This window comes from Rousettus aegyptiacus, unplaced genomic scaffold (assembly GCF_014176215.1).
Source record: "Rousettus aegyptiacus isolate mRouAeg1 unplaced genomic scaffold, mRouAeg1.p scaffold_m13_p_2, whole genome shotgun sequence".
NCBI classification, from domain to species: domain Eukaryota; kingdom Metazoa; phylum Chordata; class Mammalia; order Chiroptera; family Pteropodidae; genus Rousettus; species Rousettus aegyptiacus.
In genome coordinates this window covers 42,402,492-42,426,915 of record NW_023416295.1, presented here as the reverse complement: position 1 = coordinate 42,426,915, position 24,424 = coordinate 42,402,492, and the positions used below count along the sequence as shown (strand labels likewise).

At 36.4% G+C, this 24,424-nt stretch overlaps 1 protein-coding gene across 10 annotated transcripts in view; it reads right to left on the bottom strand.

Annotated features, from left to right (window-relative positions):
- The window catches only part of TTN (titin), a 265,304-nt gene that overhangs the window by 230,567 nt on the left and 10,313 nt on the right, over nt 1-24,424 (bottom strand). For 9 of the 10 annotated variants that reach the window (XM_016152570.2, XM_016152571.2, XM_036235757.1 and 6 more), the window contains exons 7-33: nt 22,939-23,272; nt 22,427-22,579; nt 21,593-21,730; nt 20,140-20,271; nt 18,839-18,973; nt 18,163-18,300; nt 17,537-17,674; nt 14,011-14,304; nt 13,783-13,905; nt 12,304-12,585; nt 11,991-12,056; nt 10,997-11,255; nt 10,730-10,793; nt 10,089-10,304; nt 8,998-9,140; nt 7,812-8,017; nt 7,064-7,297; nt 6,712-6,956; nt 5,565-5,821; nt 5,282-5,446; nt 5,010-5,178; nt 3,209-4,902; nt 2,797-3,078; nt 2,108-2,374; nt 1,742-2,014; nt 1,346-1,609; nt 992-1,252 (exon numbers count right to left, since the gene is read on the bottom strand). In XM_016152570.2, the coding sequence (XP_016008056.2) occupies nt 992-1,252; nt 1,346-1,609; nt 1,742-2,014; nt 2,108-2,374; nt 2,797-3,078; nt 3,209-4,902; nt 5,010-5,178; nt 5,282-5,446; nt 5,565-5,821; nt 6,712-6,956; nt 7,064-7,297; nt 7,812-8,017; nt 8,998-9,140; nt 10,089-10,304; nt 10,730-10,793; nt 10,997-11,255; nt 11,991-12,056; nt 12,304-12,585; nt 13,783-13,905; nt 14,011-14,304; nt 17,537-17,674; nt 18,163-18,300; nt 18,839-18,973; nt 20,140-20,271; nt 21,593-21,730; nt 22,427-22,579; nt 22,939-23,272 (6,932 nt within the window). The remainder of the gene's footprint in view (nt 1-991; nt 1,253-1,345; nt 1,610-1,741; nt 2,015-2,107; nt 2,375-2,796; nt 3,079-3,208; nt 4,903-5,009; nt 5,179-5,281; nt 5,447-5,564; nt 5,822-6,711; nt 6,957-7,063; nt 7,298-7,811; nt 8,018-8,997; nt 9,141-10,088; nt 10,305-10,729; nt 10,794-10,996; nt 11,256-11,990; nt 12,057-12,303; nt 12,586-13,782; nt 13,906-14,010; nt 14,305-17,536; nt 17,675-18,162; nt 18,301-18,838; nt 18,974-20,139; nt 20,272-21,592; nt 21,731-22,426; nt 22,580-22,938; nt 23,273-24,424) is intronic. The other variant, XM_016152572.2, reaches the window with a different exon arrangement.

The window sequence follows — 24,424 nt, the reverse complement described above, 5'->3', positions numbered from 1 at the left end:
AAAGGAGCTCATAGTTTGTTTGTTTGTTTTTTCTACACATTTATAAACATGTAGTATATATTAAATATATCAAATTTCAGGATCTAAAATATTGTTTCAGAAGTTTTCATAGTCAAATCTCTGGGGAAATTTTATAATGTAATGAAGTATAAACCATAAAACTTTCATACCAAATAAGAAACACTATTCCTATATGACTTATTTATAAACCAGATGTCATGGACAGCACAATTTAATCTCAGTATACTATCCCAACTCCTCAATGCTTAAAAATTATAATGGCTCAAACAAATTAATGATGACTCTGGTTTCTTCTTGACAACTGGTTTATAGATATGACGCTTCATTTTAAAGCTAGGGATTTCTACTGAATGAAAATGTTCTACTTCATGTCATAAGAGAGATATACTGATACATTGATTTATATTTTTAAAATGTTAATTTGGTTTATAAAAATGTATGAAGGGAACAAAAGAAATAAAACTTAAAGAAGCAAGAGTGATTAAAAAACAAGTAAACTTTTAAAGTAGAAAGTTTAAATAAAGCTCAATTCAACAAACATTTATTGATCATCTCTCATATGCAACATAGTAGAGTACACAAAGAAGAAAAAGAAGCATTTCCAGATTTTGGGAGCTTATACTATGGTGCACAAAGAAAAAATGAGGACTAAGACAAATATATAATAAGGACCATGAAAGAAGCACATGTAAAGTGATCCTGAGATTGAGGGAATAGGATCTTATACAGACGGGTAGAATAAGAGATGGTTCACAGAGGAGCAGGCATTCCAGGTAGATCTGTCTGGAAGGACATTTGGAATGTAGACTGGTGGGGACAGTGTTAAGAGTACTACTGCCTTCGAGAACAGAACAAGCAGAGGCATGAAAGCAAGAAACTGATGAAAATTTGAAAGAAAATTGGTAATAATTTTTAAAATTAAAACAATTGTCCCACATGAGAACTTAGGTTAAATGACAAATGTACCAACCTGCCACAGTAAGTTTTCCAGATGTCATATTTTCTCCAGCATAAAATGTATATTCTCCTTCATCATCTTTCATCATATTTAGAACTGTCAACTTATATATTTTTCCATGAGCTTCAATTTTATATTTAGAACTGGGCTTGATTTCCTTGTCCTTGAAATTCCACAAGACATCAATTCCTGAGTGGGACAGCTCAACTTCAAAGACCACATTTTGGGTTTCTGTACAGGTAAGGTCATGAAGACCTCTGATAATTTTAATTTCTGGGGAAAAAAATAAAATAATCACTTGGTTATTATTGCATTGAGAACATAGAATTCTTAAAATAATGATAAGTTAAATGGAAGAATCTTTACTTTCTACAGAGAGATTACAGCTGGTTTCAACTCTTCCAACCAACAGCTTGTACCGTCCTTCATCTGAAGCATGAGTCCGGTTAATCACTAGTCGCTGCTTTGTGCCTTTGACAATGGCTTGTACGCGATCATCAGGCTTGATTTGTTCATCATTTAAATACCATTTAACGGATGTCACATCAGGGACAGAGACTTTGCATTCGAGCACAGCCTTGGTACCCTCAATCACATTGACGTCCTTTAGAGGTGTTATTACCTCAACACCTACAAAACCACACACACACACACACACACAAATGAAAAATTTATGATTATAAAATGTTTTAAATATCTCTTCATTAGAGTTCCCTACTTCACTTGACAATGTACACATAAAACTATGTAAGTTGCACTCACTATAGACAGAGACACGCCCACTGGTTGACAATCCAAGGGCTGGAATAGTGAAGGAGTAATTTCCAGCATCTTCTTTAGTCATGTCTTCAATGAGCAGCATGTGTGACTGTTTGTCTATCACAATATGAACCCTGTCACTGGGCTGAACTTCTTGGCCATCTTTCATCCAGACACCTTCCACATTTTCTAAGGAGACTTTAACTTCGAGCTGGACGATGTCACCTTCACAGACTTTTTGATCACTAAGTCCTTGTAGGATAGCAATGGGGCGGGCTGTGAAATATATGGAGGAAAAACAACATGATTATTTTCTATTAATGACCACAATGATGCTTACTGAAGGCCAACAGGAGTGGGAAAACTCACGTTTCATCTTTAGTTTACAAGTTGTCTTTTTCCCATCAACCACAAAGCTGTATTCTCCCTGGTCCTCTTTGGTCACATCCTTAACTGTGAGGTTTTGACGTCCACGGCGAGATGTAATTGTGTATTTGCCATTGGATTTAAGCTCCACGTCATTGTGATACCATTTGCCTTCTATATTTTCTGGGGATACAACACACTCTAGCTCTCCTGAAAATGATTCTGGAACTTCTATGTCCTGAAGTTCTTTAAGAAATTCAATAACTGCACCTGAGGCATAAAATACGGAGAAGTTAATTTCTTTGAAGAGTTATGCATCTAGACTTAAGATAGGGATAATTCCTTATATATCTCTTATGTCTTCCATACTATCAGGGACATTCTTAATGTCTGCCTGCTGATAAACTGAGACATAAATTTTCAAGAAAAGAGTTATTTTAATTTTTAAATTATTTTTAAAGTTACATTTCAATAAAAACATTTAAAAATAAGCCAAAAAAATAACTTGCTTTATAAAACTCCCAAATGTCAGTATTCTTAATCAGCAGTATAAATTTATGATTCTTGCTATGTGGCTAATATCCAAATCCCAAATAGTTCTTTTTATGAAGGAAAATATTGCATAGCTAATTTTATCAGATATTAAGGGTGACTTTAAAACTTAAAGAAACATTGAAAGGATTATTTACTACCTTCAACAATTAGTTTAGCTGTCGTTTTTACATTTTCATCTTCCACTAGTACACAGCTGTAGTCATCAGCATCGGCCATGTTGATTGTCAATATGGAGAGGAAGTGAACCTTTCTGTCAGAGTGTGTTCTATATTTATCTCCTGTATGAATTTCCACACCGTCTTTATACCATTTCACTTTAACAAATGGCTCTGAAGTTTCACATTCAAAGGTTGCCATGGTGTCTTTTTCCTTGGCAACAACATCTTGTAACTCCTGTGTGAAAGTGATCAATTGCTTGGCTACAAGAAAAAAAAAAAAAGCACGTTATTTTAAATTCAGTTTGAATAATGGGAACCAAAAATAAAAAGAAATACACTACTAGAAATGCATGGATATATAGATCCATCGAATGAAAGAAATTTAAATTACCTTGGACGAGTAAAAATGCGTGGCTCGAGGTTTCCCCAGCTATGTTGATGGCTTTTACCATAATGCTGGCAGAGTCCTCAGCAGTCACATCTCTTATGACCAGTTCGCAAACATTGTCTTCAGGCCAGTACCAGTAGATTCGATCGGAGCGTTCGATCTTGACACCATTTTTGTACCACTCACACTCAGGATCTGGTCTTCCCACGACTCTGACACGGAAGTGTGCATCAGATCCTTGGCCTACTGTTTGGCTTTGGATTCTTTCAAAGATTTTGGGGGCCTCCATACTAGGACTTAATTCAATTTTATCAGGTTTAAAAGTTGGAATAGTGATTTTGCCTTCTTCAGCAAGGGCTTTCTTCTCCTCTTCGGTTAGCTCTTTGGTCCAGTGGAGAAGTTCATCTTTGGTCTTCTTCAGGAGTTCTTCATAGGATTCATCCTTTTTACGAGATTTGAGCTCCACAGCAGTAATGGCTTCATAATATCCCTCTTCTGTTCTGCGCTTGAATTTACTACGCAGCTCTTCTGACTCTTCAGACACCTTTTCATGAGTAATTCTCTCAGCCCTTTTAAGCTTCACAATTTCCTTGGCTTCGGTAGTGTCAACAGGTCTATCTACTTTTTGTACTTCAAACTGAAGTTTTCCAGCTTCATGTATGTGAAACTCAGGCTTTGGTTCAGGGGCTCGCCTCAGGACAGACCTAAAATCTTCTCTCTGTTGGATCTCAAGTTTCACTTTATGCTCTGTCACACCTTCAGGATTTTCTGCAGTGACCTTGACTTCACCTGTATCATATGATTTGCAGTCCACAATGTCCAGATAATGAATGCCATCATAGCGAACTCTGAACCTTTTGCTTTTGCGGATGAGCTGTCCATTGAGGTACCAGTTGACTTTGGGCTGAGGGTAACCTGTCACTCGGCAACGGAATCTAGCAGTCTCCCCTTCAAGTACTCTTACTGGCTCTGGGAACAAGACGATGTCTGGCTTTTGCTTCTCTTTTTGATCTGTTGTTACACCTGTAAGTGCACCTTCATGAGCCATCCTCTCTAATTCCTCAATTCTCTGTAAGCCTTTCCTCCCTTCAGGCAATTGAGATTCTTCCACAAGACTTTTCTCATCTTTAACAATAAGAGTAGCAGATGTGTGATCTGTTCCATATTTGTTAGTGGCCCTGCAAGTAATGATGCCACTATCTCTAGAATATGCAACTCCGTAATCAAGGCTGCAATACCCAAATTCATTGATCATACGAAGCCTATTGGCTGCTTCAAGTGGCTTTCCATCATGGAGCCATTCCACCACCATCGTTGGGTCGCCAATTGGTGTTAGTCTGCATTCAAAGTGGGCCGGCCCAAAGCGCTTGAGTCTTAAGGAAGTGAGTTTTTTCTTGAAAAATGGTTTCTGCTGTTTCTCTTTGTCGTAGAGGTCACCCTCTTCCCATTGCTCTTGACCATATCGCAAATGAAGAGGCTCCAGTTCTGGGGCCGCAATCTCCTTTGCTCTATATGTCCCTCGTGGAATGATTAATCTTCTCTCTGGTTCAGGCTCTGCAAACTCAACTTCAACATTTACTTTGCATCTGGTCGTGTCTCGGCCAGCCTTATTAATAGCTGTTGCAGTATACCAGGCAGAATCTTGGCTGACAGTGGAATCAATTTTAAGGGCAGCTTCTCCCTTGGTTCCTTCAATTCTAAAAAAAAAAGTTAAAAGAAATTATCAATACAGAACTAGTTGTTGCTTCCTTGGTTATTGGGCTCACAGAATAAACTTAGTTTTATTATTCTCAAGCAAATTTACCTGATTTTTGGATATTTATGAGGTACAATGATTTCACTGTTTTTCAACCATACAATGTCAGGATTAGGGTTACCCGTAGCTCTGACTTTCATTTCAAGTCGGGAACCTTCTTTTACATTGACATTTTTCAGTTTTTCCACAAATAGTGGTTTAACCTGATGTTCCACAGCTGAAAGGGAGAGGTCATGATTTAGAGTGAATGGGGCTGAAATATCTGTGTATAATAATCCAAATGTAAGGTAATTGTTTTATTTTATTTTAAAAGCAAATACCTTCCACAGTTAAAATCACTGAAATTGAAGATTTGCCTGCCCTGTTTTGGGCAACCACAGTCCATTCCCCAGAATCACTGGGTGCTGCAGGGACAATAATCAGTGATTGGGTGCCGTCTTCTTTAATGACTACTTTGTGGGTATAGTCATTGATAACTTGCTGGCCTGTCAAAAAAATAAATAGAAAACAGATTGTTAAAATAATTTTTAAAAATTTGTTGAACACACATATAAGCTTATTGTTGATTTTAATAATTTGTGAGCAAAAATTGATCATACTTACCATCATGAAACCAGAAAGTCTCTGGCATGGGTCTACCCACAACCTTTAAGTCAAATCTGGCAGTTTGTCCTTCTAAACATTTGAAAGAAGCAGGTTTTAACACAAATACTGGCTTATACAGTCTCTCAAGTTGTGACTCATCTGTTTCCTCCAGCCTACGCCCAGGGGACATTCTTGCAGGAGACATTCGTGCAGGTGACATCCTTGCAGGAGACATGCGTATAGGAGACCTGCTCACTGAACGTGGAGAGATAGATCTGAAAAAAATAAAGGAAAACGAAATATTTTCATGAGGCATAGAGAAAACTCAGCAAAACACACAAACTTTTTTCTGTTTTATTCATTAATGTTATTTTAGAATTTTTATGTCATAAAAAGCACTTTAAAATGGAATACATTTTTACTGCTCCCAAAACTCTTTAAATTATATATCCTCAATCTAATCATTAGTCATTTAATACAGCCAGGTATCCGTTACTCAGAATCTTGGAATGATTCTTAATACTGTCTTTCTCTCACCACCTGTAATTATTTAGTCACCAAACCTTTTTGATTCCACTACCAAAATATCTCGATAAATGTTGGTTGGTTAAATAAACCAATGAATAAACTTATGGAAAAATAAAAACATACTTCTTTACATAACAGGAGGAAAAACATAGAAATTATATTTGAAAACAAAACAAAACCCTATCTATTACACCTTGTAGCAGGAATGCCTTAGATTGGATTTCAAGTGCTGGCGCCACCAGTTACAAGATGGTTAAATGAAGGTAGTTTTCATAGGATTGCAGAGACTCAGTGATCTTGCTTACAAAATAGGAATAATAATTCCTACTTTGCATGGCTTATGTGTAAATTATGGATAACACATGTAAAATCAGATTTTAGATAAACCTCATAGCCTTCATTATGTTAGTTATAACACTGGCAAAATGAACAGCAAGCTATAGTAATGAAAATGCTTTGCTTGTCCTTCATGGGGTGAAAAATAAAAACTCTTGGCAATCATTGGTATTGCTAACGGCAGGTATCTGTGCTATCTCAGCTTCAATCTCCCCCCACCAAAAGCAATTTGCTACTGGGATATTTAGTATTATAAACAGTTTAAATACTAATCGACCCAAATTATTACTATGAGTCTTACCGGATTCTGCTCACTGGCTCTGGTGTGGGTATGAAAGTTGGAGCACCAAGAGGAGCAGCAGGTTCCACATACAATTTCCCAGAGCAAATTGCATTTCCTTTAAAATTGCTGGCAAACGCAGTATAGATTCCTTCATCTTCTGGAAGAACAACGGGTATGCGCAAGCTAGCTCTGCCATCTTGTAGAAAGTCCATTTGGTACCTCTCTCCATGTTTGATGCGCTTGCCATCTTTGTACCATGCAATCTGCAAATAAAATGCATATGTGAATAAAATTTAGATAAAACAGTTATAGTGTAATCTATTTCTATCTTTACTGTGGCACGGAGAAAGGATAAATGTCTATATTTCACCTTGGGTAATGGATATCCAGACATCTTGCAATGAAAAGTAACACCCATCCCCTCAAGAATTCTATAATTCTTGAGTCTTAAATCAAATCCTGCTTCAACAGCTTCAGATTCAGAAATGTCTACTGCCATCCTTTCTTCTCTATCTTCTTCAAGAAGTTCTTCTAGTGTAGTCTTTATTATTCTGTATTCAATTTCTTTAATGAGCCTCTCTTCAAATGAAGAAATATGGAATTCCTATGGTAGTAAAATGGGTGACAGTTTGTTAAAAAGGTATACCCTCACGGATAAAAAATCCTTTAAAGATATTTAGTTTCAGAGGTAAGAAAAATTTAGAAAGCTTTTTTGTTTTCTTTTTCATCTGCACTACAGTCATCTTTGTCAGTTTATGCTGTAGCATCTTGGGTAAATGATATTCTGAAAATATGAGTTATATATATGGGTTGTTCATTATAGATATGAAGGGATCTTGGACTTGGTCATGGTAATATTTTTCTTTTTCTGCATATATATATAATACGTAATTCTAAAGTCGTATTTCGTTGCATATATGTAATTCCTATTTCTAAAGTCATATGTGCAACATGCCATGAAGATTAAGGAAACTCATCAGCAGTGAACCTGAACCTACTAATAGTAGTCTAACTTAACTCCATTATTTGAAAATGAAAATATCAAACAAAAAAGAGGAGTATTATGGGAGGAAAGTATAATTTATGAAAGTTTATTTGTTCTTTATTGTTATACTCACCTGGTCTTCTACAAAAGTTCTGACCAGTATAGTGTCTTTGGCCATTTTCTTCCTAATTAAGGCTTGTTCTTTTTCATATTCTTTTTCGTAATCAGAGTATATATATCCAGGTGCTATTTCTCCAACTTTAGGTTCTTGCACGAATGCAGTCATTTGTGTCTGATAAAGCATTTCTTGCTGAGACTTCATCAGTGAGTCATACTCAGCTAGGAGGTAAGAACATAAGTTAATTTTTAATGTTATTATGTAAAAGCCTTCATGCCACTATTCATTCAAGAAAGCCCCACACTAGGAAAAGTTGATAAGCAAAAGCCTGGTTTTCCAAATTTTACTATCAAAGTGCTCAATAAATATTTATTAGATTGAATTTCAAATCCAAAGTTATACTAACAAGTCAAATCAGCCACTCCTCCTATGGAAAGAATTTTATATTAGCAATCAGTCCTTTGGGATTTGTCTTAGAGGTCTTCCTGATTTGTCGTGTGGCTTTTGGCAATTCATTTACCTTCCTGGGTCTTGAGAGTTTTGCCTGCTAAATGGAGATAATATCTTAACTCTTTCTAAGGAGTGTTGTGCAGATCAAATGAGACAGAGAGTGGTCCACTGTAAATGCGAACAGCTAAGCAAAGAAAATAGTGACTCAGATAAATTTTGTTTGGCCTGAATGCTATTATATATTTTTTTCAAATTACTTATGAATTTTGAAAATCCTGATTTCTTGCTTTTCCTTAAAATATCAGAAGCTCTACTAACATTGAACCTGGTACGTGAGTGCTTGGCAACAACCCACTGGAGATGGGGCACTACTGTGCTCTTGAGGTGGGGCATATACTCTCTAGTTTGCCATTGTATTCATTGGATTCACTGGTATTATCTGCCTGGATCTGGAAGGCAACCGGATTTATATTCCCTGTATCTTTTAAGGCATGATATGCACCAAATGAATACAGAAAACAGAAACGATTGCTAGCAACTTGGATGTGTAGTTCCAGTACAGCTTTTGAGGCCATGTGGTCTAAAACATTTCCTATTATGCCTTAGGCCAAGGGATGGTGGTGGTGACGGGGACAGAACCAGTATCAGAACCAGGGTACTGCAATAAGCCTTTCAACAAACACATGACACTGCTACCTCCATGCATTTTGTTTTTGCCATGCACATAGAAACTTGTTTGAGTTGCACTTACCTTCTTCAAGCAAGGAGGCAGATGCAGAAATTTCTCCATGCTTATTACGAATAACAATAGTGTATTCTCCAGCATCATCGGCAAAAGTCATTGAAATCACCAGTTTGCACTCACCAGTTTGTTTGTTGTAACTCACTTTGTATCTTTATGGAAATGGACAAACAAAAAATTTCATCATTAATAATCCTTACATGAGTAAAATAACCCTTATGTGGATCTGTAGTGTAAAATTCAATGTTCCTGAACACATGACTAAGCTCTATTATAGACTATAACTGCAAAATTGCTGAAACTTGAGGATAGCACATGGACACGAATAACAAACAAGTTAAAGGGACAAACAAGTTAAAGGTTTCATTGTCAAGATTATTCAGATAGTCTTTAAAATAAATAATAGAGTGTAATACTAGTAGAATAGGACATATGGAAATATGGAGTTGCAGTGTTTACATTAGTAAATAGTTGTTACAAAACTTAGGTACTTTCTCTTTGTTCATTATTTTGTTCATTTTTTCATTTGAAGATCAAATTAATATTCAAAACATTAAATCTCTTTAACTATTTCAGTATTAAGCCTTTAGCATAATATACTAATATTTCTTATTATGATATGTTAGCTACATTTTTAGATTATCAGGTTACCTTTTTGTCTTAAATGGAAGGAAATTCAAACTTAAATTTTATATTCAATTACAGTAAATATATTAGCATGAATATTCATATGTAACTTCTTATTATATGACCCTTATTCTTTTATCTTTTAGTACTTATTATTTATTTTTATTGAAAATTATCTCGGAATTTTTTTCTGAAAAAGTATGTATGTGTATACAAATTTACACCATTTTCTCTATTTTACTGACACTATAACTGAATCAAACTGAACTATAAATAAATATATCTTCCATTCACTTGTGAAATAGCTTTGTTTCTCAGTAAGACTTTGTACAAAAATATGAAAATACACTATGGAGCCTCCATAATGGAAGAATCTACATTTGGAGGCAAGTGTATTCTATTCCCCTCTAGTCTTCATATAAATAAATATCAAACGAATCACTAAGAACTCTATCATTCAGCCATCAAAATACCTGTATCCACTGGTTAGAGGAACACCGGATTTTTTCCAGTAGACATGGGGCTTTGGGTTGCCGCCAACCTGACATTCAAACACAATTCTTCCACCTTCCACCAGTTTCTGGACCACTGGTTTTGTAATGAAGAAAGGAGCAGCAGGTTCTCCTGGCTCTGCTCGTTCCTCTGTGATGCTAGTATCGGTCATTACCACATCTCTTGACTCCACGAAGCTGGAAAGAGAATTTCTATCATATTGGCTTCAAAATTGCAATTTTCCAGTACTAAAGAGACTGAAAAATAAAAACTGTACATTTGACTTTTGAGCAAAGCAGGGGGTTAAGGGCACTGACCTCATGCAGCTGAAAATCCACGTTTAACTTTGACTAGAAAGTCTGTTCAGGATTCGCAGCTGCAGATTCAACCAACCTCAGATTGAAAACAGTATTTTCAATCCACAGTTGGGAATCTGCTGTTGGGAATATGAAAATACTGTTTTTGTTCCCTAGTTGATTGAATCCACAGACATGAAATCCGTGGAAATGAAAGTCTGACTGTATTTATTTAAAAAAAAAAAAAAAGTGGACTCATGTGGTTCAAAACCATGTTGTTCAAGGGCCAACTAGAACAAAAGCTAATTAGCAAAAGAATGTTTTACCGTTTTTCTTCTTGTGTAAATTTCTCAGTCGCGGCTGTGGTTTCCTTTTCAAACTCTTCTGACGCTGGAAGAATATAGAAATTTCTCATTTAAGTTAGGCATTTAGTCCACTTTGTTAGTGACTTCTGCTTAGCATAATCTACCCCTCTAGAAGGGCCCACCATTATGAGGTATGGAGAAATTGTATTGTGGGAAGAAGTGTCAGCTCAGAGGGAGGAATGAGAGTGCTGGCATGTGTAGAAGGGTGGTGGGGTGTGCGGCACTGACCCTGCACAGCTAGGTAGCAGGATGTGCTGACGGTCCCAGCCTCGTTCACAGCACTGCAAGTAAATCGCCCGCTGTCTTCTGCAAAGGCTTCGCGAATCATAAGACGAGCGATTCCACTCTGGAAAGTTATCTGGAAATCAATGGAACTTTCTATTTGGTAGTCTTCCCTGTACCAAGTCACTTTTGGTGATGGGTAGCCAGAAATGTGGCACTCCAAGGTGACGGATTCACCTTCTATAACAGTCACATTTTTTAAGCCCTGAAGAGAGAAGAAAAAGAATATAGTAATGGTATATGTGCGTATTTATTTATCATCTCCATATGTTATAGCAAATGTGGTGGTTTGAACTTGTATATTTTAATTTCCATAAATTTTTTTTTTCTTCAAATTAGTACTCTGGAAATACTCGTATCAAGACTTCTTTGGAATTTGGAATATCCCAAAGTTGAGATAAATGCAAGGCGTTTTCTAGTTGGTAAGGTGGAACTCTTTTAATAAGATATAATGGGGCAACTCTGTACCCTCGTGATGCTCACATATTCAAAACTTAACAAAGCTTGAAGGCTCAGTAGCAAACGCTACCTCTTCAACAAAGCTTTCCATGCTATCACCAATTGGAAGTAATCTATGCTTTCTCTGGATTCTCCCTCTGTTGAGGTGCTTATCACTTTCTATATTTTTACCTTTCTTTTTTATGTATAATTTCTGATAATAAGGCAAAGACTTCAGAGAGCTGAATTTGTCTTTATGTATCTCCATATTCTTTTCAATAAGGCCTTAGACATAATAGAAACTCACTAAATCTGTTGACTATATGACTGACGGTTGTCACATAGAATTCCTGTTTTCTTTGCCAAATAGTACATGGTTTTAAAATTAGCATTTGTAAACTCCTAATGCCATTTTCCAGTTTAAGAAACTGATCTTTGCGCATATTAAAACTATTTGTACCAGATATGCATATGGTCCAACACAATCAACCTTTTCACTCACCGAGACCAAAGTTGGTGGAGTAACAGGGACTTCAACAGGTGCAGGTACTCTTGCTGTTTCTGTTACCTACGAATTTTACAAAGGATGTTACAAAATACCCATGAAATTAGGGGAAATTTCATAAACTTTTCACACATGCAAAATTAGAAAATAATTTGAGAAAAAGAGCTCTGACAAGCTAAAATTAAGTTTGAGTATAGTAAAAGAGAAGGGCAAGATGCTTGGATGACTACTTCTGTAGTACAAACTGTGGAACACCTGGACCTGATTGATAGGGAGGGATCAAACAATGGAGTACAATCCAGTGACCAACCTTGGTCTCTCGCCCATGAAGTACTTCGAAGCGCTCTTCACGGACCGTGCTACCAGTGATGCTCACCCCTACTTCCTTTTTCACTTCAATGCCAGCTTGACTCCTGTAAGTCTCTGTTGTGTCAGTGAAGGGGAATTGGGGTGAGGGGGTGGGCTCTGCTCTCACTCTCGTCTCAGCAGGCTTCACAGTAGGTGCCTTCACTGATTTGGTGATCTTCTGAGCAGAGGATGTGGCTGACAACTCTTTTTGTAATGTAGCAATAGCACTACCGGCTATTGATGCCTAAATGGAAACAAAGTTAGAAAATAAAGTCACTTAACTGTCGTTTGAGTCATCATTTAGAAGTGCATCGCCACTAGCATTCCCATGGTGAGTCTGAGTCTATTTTCTATGTGGTCTGTTTTTTTTGTAAATGTTTCATTATTACTCTTAGAGTTAGTGAAATGTCAGAGATAAGCCAGTTCTAAAGCTCATTGTCATTCCTGCCACTTTGTAAAATATGTTGAAAATATATTTTTTAAAGAGTTGTATTAAGAACTCCTTATTTTATACTCTCATCATAAAGGGACTGAGGGTCTCCGAAAGCTCAGTCATGAATTTTATTTAACCATCCCAATGAATACTGCACTTGAAAATATTACAGTGAGAAATTCAAAATTGAGAAATTACTAAAATACTTGAAAAATTCCAAGAACTACTTTAAAATAGCACATTTAGGTTTCAGCCACAAATCTGTTTGAAATGCGAAAATGGAGACATTCAGAAAAATAATTTAAAGGATTCCTTTCTGTTTTTTTCTTTCTGTTGTTGTCTATGATTATTTGGTTTCAATAGTAAATTAGGACTATCCCAAATAAAGGTATTAAATGTAATCTACAGTTCTTTGAAGGCATACAAGGTTTGGATTCTATGTCTTGGATGTGCATAATCAAAATAATAGTGATGAATATTGAGGGTTATTATGTGCTGCCAACTTGCTAAGGTTTTTATAAGCATTAACTTGCCCCTGATGACAGAGCTAATAAAGGCAGAGCTAGGACACTAATTCAGGGCTGTTTGACTCCACAGTCCAACCTGACCTCCACAGAACAACACTTCTCCATCTTGCTATATTGAGTATATAAATATAGAATTTCTCAGTGTCTGTCTTTAGTATTGATATACATCCTTGATTAAGTTACTCTGAAATGTCTCATAGCACAAGGGAAAGTAAACTGTGTAATATATTACCTTTTACAAAATGTGGAACAAAGAGAAGGATGCATGAATTTGTGTCTCTGCAGAGGGGTAAGATAACTACCTGCTACTCTAGGCTCACCCTGCAGGGAAACCAAATTTGAGGGGCTCTGAGTCCACCATGAATACCTATAGACATTACTAAAAAAAAGTCTACACTGGTTTGTGCCAAGATACTCCACATCACACCTTACTTATTTTTTTGAGCTAAACATTTCTTTGTCATGCTCTATAACTTCTTACCTCATATCCATGTTCTGTCTTAGGAACAGAAATTTTTGAAACAGTAAAATGAGGGCTTGCTGTACGGGGGCGTTTATCCACATGGACTAATCTTTCAGTTGTTAGATCTGTAGTTTTCTGAATCTGCATTGAAATGAAACTCAGTGATACCACTGTTCACCAGATGACTACAGCAGTTAAACTTGCTTTCCCATGAAAAGGGTGAAATATCAGTAGGTGCAGACTCACCTGTGATGATACATGCATTCCCATTTGATCAGTAGTTGTGATATGAGTCTCGGAAGGAGCTTGGATCACTCTAGGCTTGACCGCTTTAGGGACAACCTGGGGTTCTGAGGCTGGACGCTGGGGATGCTCAACTACCTTTGTGGCGGAAACATGCTCCTTATATCCATATTCTAACGTGGCCTGCTGAGCATATGATTCTTCAAGATGCCCGGGTTCTCTGGGCTCCCTGACTCGGGCCTGGTCTACTGCAGCAACAACTGTTGCTACAGCTTCCGCCTTTTTCCCAACGTCCACCTGGAGACAAGATTTCCAGAATTAATACATAGCAATATCAAAGTCAGGTTGGGGCATCTCCTAAGATAGTCATCAAGAACAGACAAATGCCTAAAGGCATGATAGTCAGATGGCACCCATATTATATAGCCATATTAATGTCTCCAGAAATATAACTCGTGGATGCATTTAGGACCTTAATGTTTCATTGATTATTATGATGTGTGGACATCTAGTTAGTGTATCTAGTTAGATACACTCTATATACATTTGTTTATTTAAACTAGACATCAAATCACAAACATACAACATAGGACAGCACACCATGTATATAAAATACTAAGAAGATTTTGAGTTTTTCTAAGATTATGTATGGGGCAGTCAATTAGCACTTGGGAAATCAGAACTTTGAAGGTGGTTATCCTCATTGATTATTTTTATTATCTTCTTGATCATTTAGTCTTATGTTGACACAATGACAACGATGATAAAAATCTACTAAAACACCATCGTAAACCCATTAAGAAGAATCAGTTGCTACTAAGTTGTATAGTTACATGCAAATCCGAGACGACATGAAAGCTCATGAACATACAATGAGGCAGATTAATTTACTTGTGATTCCCTAGGGATAAGAATTTCATAATCTATTAGAAAATGTTGCTCTTGAAACATAAACGAAGATGCTGTGATTAAAGTGAAAAAGCGTTATTATATTTGGATTCAAGAGAACAAACTTTCACAGTGAAGTTCAATTTACTGTCATGATTACTGGGAGTTAAAAGGAAGAAGAAAACAGAAATGTTTTCTCATTTCCATGAATCCGGTTAACATAAATGGGAACATATTTTGCAAAGGAGTTTTCTTTTAAAGAAAGCAAATCAGCTGATGTGGCTTACAAATTATGATTCTATTTAATACTTGGAAAGAGTATATTGAAAAAATCTAATTGCCATATCCATCAGTGCTCTTTAAAAGTAATGCTGGAATATTTTATTTATGTCCAGTTTGCTTTTCTTCTGATAATAGGATCTAGATTGCATCTGAAATATTTTTCAAGAATTCTACCTGTATATCTGTTAAAATTATTATCTGAACTATTTAAGATAAAAATGAAGGGTTTTTTGAGATGGAATTGAGCTTTTAGTGATCATGCACTTTATCCAGTGCTTCCTTCTAAGAAGCCACCACCTAATTAATCTGCCTTGAAGAATTCCAAATGCCATCTTCAGATTGCATTTGAGAAGAAACTGTAAAATATATGTGAGGCTTAGGTGAGTTAAGTATGTTCATCTGTTTATTTGTTTCTTTGTTTTTTAAACCATATAGGCTATTAGTTGACTTTAATTTTACAGATTTTAAAAACATGTTAACATCTTCACAGATTATATATATTACATAATGTATAAATTACCTTATTAATATCGTATACTATGCATTATCTCATATATTTTATATATCTCTATATATAGAAGTTTTCTTGTAGAGTGTTTGCATTTACATTATATCTCATTCAAAACTTTCAACCAATCTATGAGGTAGTAAGGTTAAGTTTTAGTTTTATTTTAACAATGAGACACTCAGGTTCAAAGATATTGTCATTTGCCAACTGAAATACACAGACCTTGCTCTTAATTTAAAACTTACACAAGAAAGAGTCTTAATTACAGTAGAATATTTTAAATCGGGGAAGCATTTGTATACTTTTTTCCTGCATTAATGTATATATCAAATTCATATACTTATACTGTTTGATGGATGACTAAAAATGCATACTCTGTACTGGTAGCTGCTTTTATTTCTTAGTGAACTCTAACATTCCTCATGTTTCTGGAACCTAGGCAAGCCAAGAATAAAAGCTGGACAAGGAGACCCAAACTCATACAGTTAAATGCTGATAATTAATTTAGGAGACACAAAGAAAAGTATTATTTAATCTCGCTTTTCACAACTAGAATTGCTAACTTCCACTGGAGGAACTGGACTGAATTTAACAGTCTCTTTAATGTTTTGTTGATCAGTTAAACAATTAAATGGAACATCAGGAGCACAATGACTCATGACAAATGAAAAGCTATGACAGATGATGAAATGGGATGAAACAATGGTTTTCACCTCCACAGCATCAGTTTTCAACTCCTCACGAATAAGATGTATTTGTTCTTGCTTAATAGCAAATCCTTCTCTAGTCCTTGGCAGGGTGGCTGGTTCAGTAGGTTTTGCAGTAGTAACTATTACTTTGGGTATAGGCATTTTTTCAGTTTCCATTCTTAGCTAATTTTTAACAACAAAAATAAGATAATCAAATTTATGTATGTGATTCAGAACAAATAAAAATTCAAATATAATCATTCATGAAGTATGAATTACTCTCATTGATAAGACTTCTGAAAGGCTGATATGCCATTCAGTACTAGACTTGGGTAAGTGTTTAAAAAGTTGATCTTAAATCATGTCTTAGAAAAAAGAAAAACTAGAAAGGTAGAGAGAGAAACAACACAGAGAAATACAGACAGGGCTCAACCATGGTGCTAAAAAAATTGAAAAACTTTCGTTGCTAATTTCCAAACACTGTATAAGTAATTAAGAATAAAATTAGGTAAATAGCTCATTTGGGGTAGATGATAAAGTCACAGGAAATAAGATAATATGAAATATGGAAATTTCATAGCTACGAATAACCTTTTCATGGCATATGTGTATTTATTCTGGTTGGATAATTCCTTTTATAGATTTTAATATTGTATCTTGGTTAGCTTTAGTGGGAACTATTACAGCAGGCACTAATTTTCTCAGCTTCTTTTCTCATCTCATATTTACAGGGGGAAAAAGATAATGTTACACATGAAGAAAATTATAGGTAATTTCCTGAAATAAGCCTATAATCTTTAACATAATATACTGAGTTTAATGCCCCCCTCAAAACAGACACTTTCTTGTCAGTTTGGTTTATTGTTTACATTTGTATATTTAATGTTCATGGAGTATATTAAAATTAGCCTGCATGCATTTTTAATCATCAACTTCTGGAGAATTTCTAGATGTTAATAATAAAAAATGGAAAACAATGGTGAAAAGATCAGTGGGGAAAGGATTACATAATAATATTAACAATAATAAATAATTTGACTTTTTACTTTCTAATTGTTTAATCATTTAAAATATAAATAGGTTAATAGTGTCTCATACATAAGAAATTCTAAAATTTGTCATGAAGGTGTTATAATTAGGATTTCACACTTGCAATAGTCACCTTTCCATGAGTAACTTGGACTTGTTCTTGTCTAGCAGCCATTCCTTCTCTAGTTCTCAGTATTGTTTCTTGTTCTTTGGCTTTAGCAGTAGCAACTGCTATTGTAGACAAGGCAGTTTTCTCAGCTTCCTTTCTCATCTGATTATTACAGTAAAATGAAGGTTTAAATTTCACAGGACTTCAGACACACATGGTATGACCCGTTCCCCCCCACTGCCAGTGGAGATGCAAGATGAAGTTATTCAGGGTTAAATACACAAGAGAAGTTAACTTTCACTTGACAATGTTTGCACACACTGACGAGGAATCACAAAACTTAAAAATGTTAGCTATAAAAGAAAAACTCTAGATGCTTCCATTTATGTTTTTTTTTAAATCAGGCTAAAAAATGCTAATCTTCATGCAAAAAACAATGATGAATAAAGTGAATTATAAATGTTACAGATGGATGAAAATCAAATATGCAGATAAAGTGGAGGGTAAGCAGTCACACGTTTACCATTTTCTTTTAGTTTGGGATTCAGAAAGGAAAATACAGATTAATAATTCATACCACATCATAGTTAATGATTTACTAGAAGTCAGTTTAAAGGTGAACTTTTCTCATCTCACATATCAGTATTCACCTTTTCCTGAGTTATTTGAACTTGCTCTCTTTTGGTAGTGATGCCTTCTCTACTTCTTGACACTAAATCTTGTTCTTTGACTTTGGGTGTGGCCACTATGACTCTAGGTACTACTGTTTTCCTAGTTTCTTTCATTATCTGGTCATATGGTAAAAAAAATGAGAAAACAGTCATTAAATTCCATACAGCCTCTAATAGAAGAAACTTAAGACAAAACTGAGAAAGGAAGCACAATTTCTTTCTGGTCAAGACATTATAATCACACTTAAATATATCATTTGAGTCGTTGTGATAATCCATACTGCTTCATAAATGAAAATATCAGTAAAAAGCTCAGTCTAGAATAAAAAAAGTGTGATTAGCAATAAAAGAATAAAGGATGCATTTCTCTTTCTCACATAATATTTGTACACTGGAGTCTGCTTCAATAGGAAGGTATTATGGTGAATTATAATATTATATTAGTATCAATCCAAAGAAAATCTGAAGGTTAGGAATGAAAAGTGGCAGTGAAAGCTAGATAGGTGGCAAAAAGCTCTCGAGAGGTTTTGAAGTTCTTCTATTTGAGTTATAAGAAGAAGTGAAAAAGTGATGATTAAAACCCATGATGAAAATGTAGGTGGCTCGCAAATGAAATGATACAAAAGTGAATTTCACACTGGCAGTAAGTCGTCACCTTTTCATGAGTTATGTGCATTTGATCTTGTATGGTAATTTCTTCTTGAGCTCCCCAAATTGTTTCTTGTTTTGTGGGCTTTGCAGTGGCAACTACCACCATGGATGCAGCAGTTGTCTCAGCTTCCTGTCTCATCTGATTTTCAGAGTAAAATAAAGATTTGAGTTTCAAAAGGCACAAAAGAAATGTCAAGATATCCTTGTAACACTCAGGAGAATACAGAAAGCTTAGTGGTGAAGAGAAAATATCACATTTCCATTTTAAGGGCCTACACTTGTATTTAAGATCAAGACTTTGGTTTTCCTGAGGAATGGGCTTCTTTATGGCCCATTTGCTCCTTAGTGAACTGTCCTAGGACTGAAAAAGTCTAATCTTTGAGACATGGTGACATGTTATGGAATCCAGTGAGTGGCCAAGGGCAAATGGCTGGAAAACTATAGTCACCAGTACTGCAATGGCAAGAGGGATTTCTATGTCCTTGATTATGCCAAGTAGAATTCTTGTGCATTCAAAGTCTCTCACTATAAGGAGAGGGAAATTCATCCAACAGCCACTGACTAGCCTTTCAAGTATACAGTTTTCTTAGGTGGACTTTTTTAAAAAAAGTAGATCTGGGATTAGCAAAGAGCTTGAGATCAGGAAAGTGAACACGGTGCCTCTCCCACCCCCCTTCATTCCCCTGATATGAAAGAATTCAAAATATATGCCTCTTTTTTGGCACTTTAAGGTTTGATTTCACATATGGGCAAGAAGGGGATTTTAGTGACACTGAAGGATGTTCTCACATCTCTCTAAGGCACAAACACAGAAAACACTTCTAGGCCACTGTTTATCACTAATTAGGGTACTTTCCTGAAGAAGTACTGGTCTCCCCTGATACCCAGCATTTCCTCACTTTCTCTTGATATTTAGTTGGAGTGTTCATGACTGGTGTGTATGTGCACGCACGCACGTGTCTTACAACTACGTAGTTTGTGTGTTGCAACCTAAGTGACTGAGGGCTCAGGCTATGCATGAAAAAACTGTACCAGTGGGTAACTGGACTGGCGTGAGAGCTACCTTCTATTTAAGTATGTTCTAGAAATGTCATAGATGTGTCCCAAACTGTTCTAAAAGAAAATCTCCCCCAAACTGATCGATTGAGTAGAAAATTGTGCAATGAGAACATGGAAGAGTTTCAATACTAGACACAGAGAAATGACAAAAGAACATACACGAAAGACTCTTCCATTTTAAGGTTTTGATTATAGGATACATGCAGCTGCCAATGAACTACAAGGTATTTACAAAATTGGACTTACTGTTTCTTGAGTTACTTGTTTTTGTTCTTGCTTTGTAGTAACTTCTCCAGAAATTCTAGTTTCTTGCTCTTTGGCTTTCGTTGTGGAAATTACTACTTTTGGTACATATGCTTTTTCAGTTTCTTTTCTTATCTGAAATCAATGATAAAAACAAAACCTTATTGTCACCTGCTCTCTAATGGAAGTGACATAATCTTTATTAAATGCAACAAATAGGAATTTGAAGAAGTAAAATCCTTTTTCTGAAGATATCACTAAATAAAATAAAGCATCTCATTTTCATTAACATGACCATGCTATTTTTTTCTGTCTAAACCATAACTTAAGCTGCTTAGGGTGAAAAAAGTGGGATTCAACAGTATTTGCTTTGAATCAGACGGTTGCCATCTTCCCTGGAAAAGACATCCAATTTTTATAAATAGATATACGGCAATATTACCCCATGCTACCTTTGTCATCTAAAGGTGATCTTAGAGCATAGGATATTAAAATGGAAGGCCTTAGGAGAAATTGGCCTTATCCTTTTTTTATATGAGAAATCAAGTATGAACAATTAAAAATCTGCATTTATACAATATTTTTGCTTTGAAAAATTTCCTAAATATTATAATTGTTTGGAAATATCGAGACTTACTTTTCTAAAGTTAAGACATGGGGAGAAAAGTTTTGTATATATCCCAGACAAAATGTTTTCCAGTTCCTTAACTCCCTGAAGAATACTGCATTGGATCTGGATGTCAAAGGGGTATGTGTTGGGGTGGGGGCTGGGGCGAAGATCTCCCCGTTTGCCTCTCTGCTATTCTCAGGCATCATCACTAAAATTAAGCATCTCAGGGTTGAAAGAAACTTGGAAGTTCATCCTCTCAAACCACTCAGCTGACAATTGTTTCCACTGGCCAACAGCCCTACCTACTGGCCTTATCTAATCTGTCCCTGAATTCCTACAATTATGGGCTGCCCTTTTTACTTTTTCTAATCATCTGACCTAAGAAGGTTGTGCTGTACATCCCACTCAGATCTATATCTGAGTGTTCTCCCAAAGAGTCAGGAATCAGTTATTAAGCTATTTTCAAAGCAACGTGTGCCCAGTGTTCTTTTCCACTCTTCCCTATTCCTACCTTAGCATCAATTTCTCATTCCGGTTTTACCTCCCTTGCAGTCACATATTTAGGTAGTGCGTCCCTAGGTCAATGTAGATGAGACCCGTTTCTACACCCAGTGTGTGTTCACAGACATACCTTTGTCTACAGATATATCTTCGTCTACACAAGGGAAGAATTTGTCAACTCTAAGGGACTTTAGTATCCAGAACCCAGGAATACAGATATAAAGGGATTTTATTAGTGTGATAACAGTTGTGTTGCCCAAGAAACAATACCCTTCACAGTAAACATTATTATATGTGTTGACATAGGTAACAACAACAATAATTTTACATCGAAAACTATTTTACCTGTTCGTGAGTTACGTGCACCTGCTCTTGTTTTGTTGTAATTACTTCTCTGGTTCTTGATTTCAATTCTTGTTCCTTGGCTTTATCGGCAGCCACTACTACCTTAGTTATAGCAGTCTTCTCTGCCTCTTTTCTCATCTGATTTTCATACAAGAAAGGGAGGAAATACTTTAATGCACCTTACATAAAAAGTTACAATAATAAATCAGGATAAAGACGTAAATGTCACTCAAGAGAGAGTAAGGAGGAAAGCTTAGAGTGATTTTAAACCATAACAGAAAATCTACTCAAATATGAGGTGGGAAATTATCCTGGATTTATAACACATTTCAGCCATGGATCAAGTGTCAGATTTATTTTGAGGAAAGTAAAAGCAAAGGTCTTTAGGGGAAGCTTAGAGAAAAGCAATGTCTGCCCTGAAATAATGGTTTCTATGTCTGGCTCTTGGAGTGCCTGAGCTCTGTTTGGATGGACTGGTCTAGAACTACAGTGCTGAACACACACGCACACACACACACCTGCCTTGTGTAGCTAACTTCCTCTGCTGCCCTATGCTGTGTGGACCCAGGGGCACTTAGTACTTTGAATACCTTGTCTGAGCTCCTATATTGACTTTCTGATAGTTAACTCGCCTGCCCACCTACTTGACGTAGCCTAGGTACACTGATGGTTTTTATATCTTGAAAGCCTTTGGTGTCTCAGACCACCTTTTGCTCAGAAAGTCCTAAAAGTCTGGGCCATGTCAGGCTCAGGACTGTCCTCAAAACAAATTGAGCATTGGATCATTGCGAGGTCTCTGCGCACAAAGCCCAACCTGGTGGGACTAACGCATACCTGTTCTTGAGCAGGTTGGATGTGCGTAGCAGTCGTGGTTGTCCTCTGAGCAGTCTGCTCTACAGCGCTGATAACTGGTTCTCTCACTCTGGCCATATCAACGGCAGCAACAACGGTCGCAACAGCTGCACTTTTGTCAGTTTCTTGTTTCACCTGGATTAGAAGTGACCAAGTACATAACTTTTAAAAATGGCATATCCAGTAGAAAATACAAAAACACAGCACTTATTTACCTAGAATAAAATATACATGTGTGTAACCATTCGTCATTGCTGAAAGAGATATGGTATGGATCGTTAAAACCTATATTTTATAAAAACCTCACAGATAAGAGCCTTTGTCCTAATTAAAAATGTTTTAACAAAGCAGGAAACAAATTTGGTTTTCAGTTTCTGTTATATTCTTATGTCTATATGTACAACCTATACACCCTGAGTTTTATCATAGGATTCTGGTGGGAAAAACCAGAACGTGAAAGGAAGGAAAATGAAACAAAACAGCTCTGGCAGTACCTCTGTAGCACCAGTAGCGACAGCTCCTGCAGCGAAGGTAGCGCTCGCCGACTTGCTGGCGGCAGCGCCTGCAGCTCCGCTGATGGTCATTTGCTCCTGGACCCCATATCTCCCTTCCCATCTTTCTTCTGTTCTGATCTGAGTAGCGCTTGTCACCGTAGTTTCTCTCATCTCAGCCTCAGATGAGGCCACATAGCCCTCTTGCTTCCAAGGGGGAGGCACTTCCGGGCCTGAGACCATGGCGGCTGTCTGAGTCTTACGCGTGAGCAGTGGAGACTTAACAGATCTGATGGGGGACGTGGACGTGGAGATCCTGCCCGCTGGAGACACAGACCTGAAAACCAAACGGCAGAGGTCACGAACCCAAGACAAGGAACTTATCTCCGGGCCATCAGATTTGAACAATGGAAGGAAAATCCGGAAGTGTTTAATTTAATGCACAGTTTTAAAATGTGTGCCCCGATAACCTATTCGAAGGCAAAGAATGTTCTTGAAAGTAATTTGTTTTAAATTTCAGTAAGACTTATTCTCACCTTCTGTAACTCGAGAATCGGACTTAATTCTAATCTAGAGAATTTTGTGCCCTGCCTCACCATCTCACATTTTAAAAAGTGAAGGCAGCAACAAGTGTTTCCTTGAAATACGGCTCAAGAAAGGCCACAGCAAAAATAGTAATCATAACTTTACATTTCTCTGTACTTCCAATTCTAGGGGGAGAGGAGGTATCAAATGGGTGTTGAATGAAGAAAGGTTTCTGCAATCAAAATGTTTGTGCAACTCTAGGCGAAACAAATTAAATCTTTTTAATTATCCTGTGGGACCTCACAATGCCTTGTGAATCTCCAGGCTAGGAGGATGTTTTGGCAGAACTTTTTTGGGTGTGGGCTGTGCAATGCACTTTGGAAACTGCTGTAACTGTCAACGTGTTGTGGATTGCTCTTTTAAACTTTCTCAATATTTGTTTACCCTCACCCTTATTGTACCCTTGTAGTTACACTGGTAACTGGTTAATTTGAAATCTAAGGACTCTTGATTTTTTAATTAAATTGATAAAGTGGCTTCCTCCAAAATAGTTTTCTTGCTTTTTATGTATGTTCAAAGCTCAATAGCATAGCCGAAGAATCTGGCTGCTAAATCTTGGCATTTATAGACAAGAAGACTTCTTGATCCATAGCAATAATTCTAGAGTTTGGTCAAAATTTTAAGATGGTTTTACATAATTTAATTCTTAATCAATAGGTGTATTACATTTTTCCCTCTAGGTGGCAGTATTGCTTTATCATTGTATTTACTGCTTATAGGAAAATGTTTATAATAGTATTCTGGTACTACGTAGGGTATTTAACTTATGCTGATCATAAGTGAACCAATTATTCTAATTAATTCTCAAGGTACGGTTGATAATCTGCTTTAAATTACAGAGTAACTTAATGGTATATTATAATATTAACCAGTTTCCTGAAGAAATGATATTTCATTAATCATT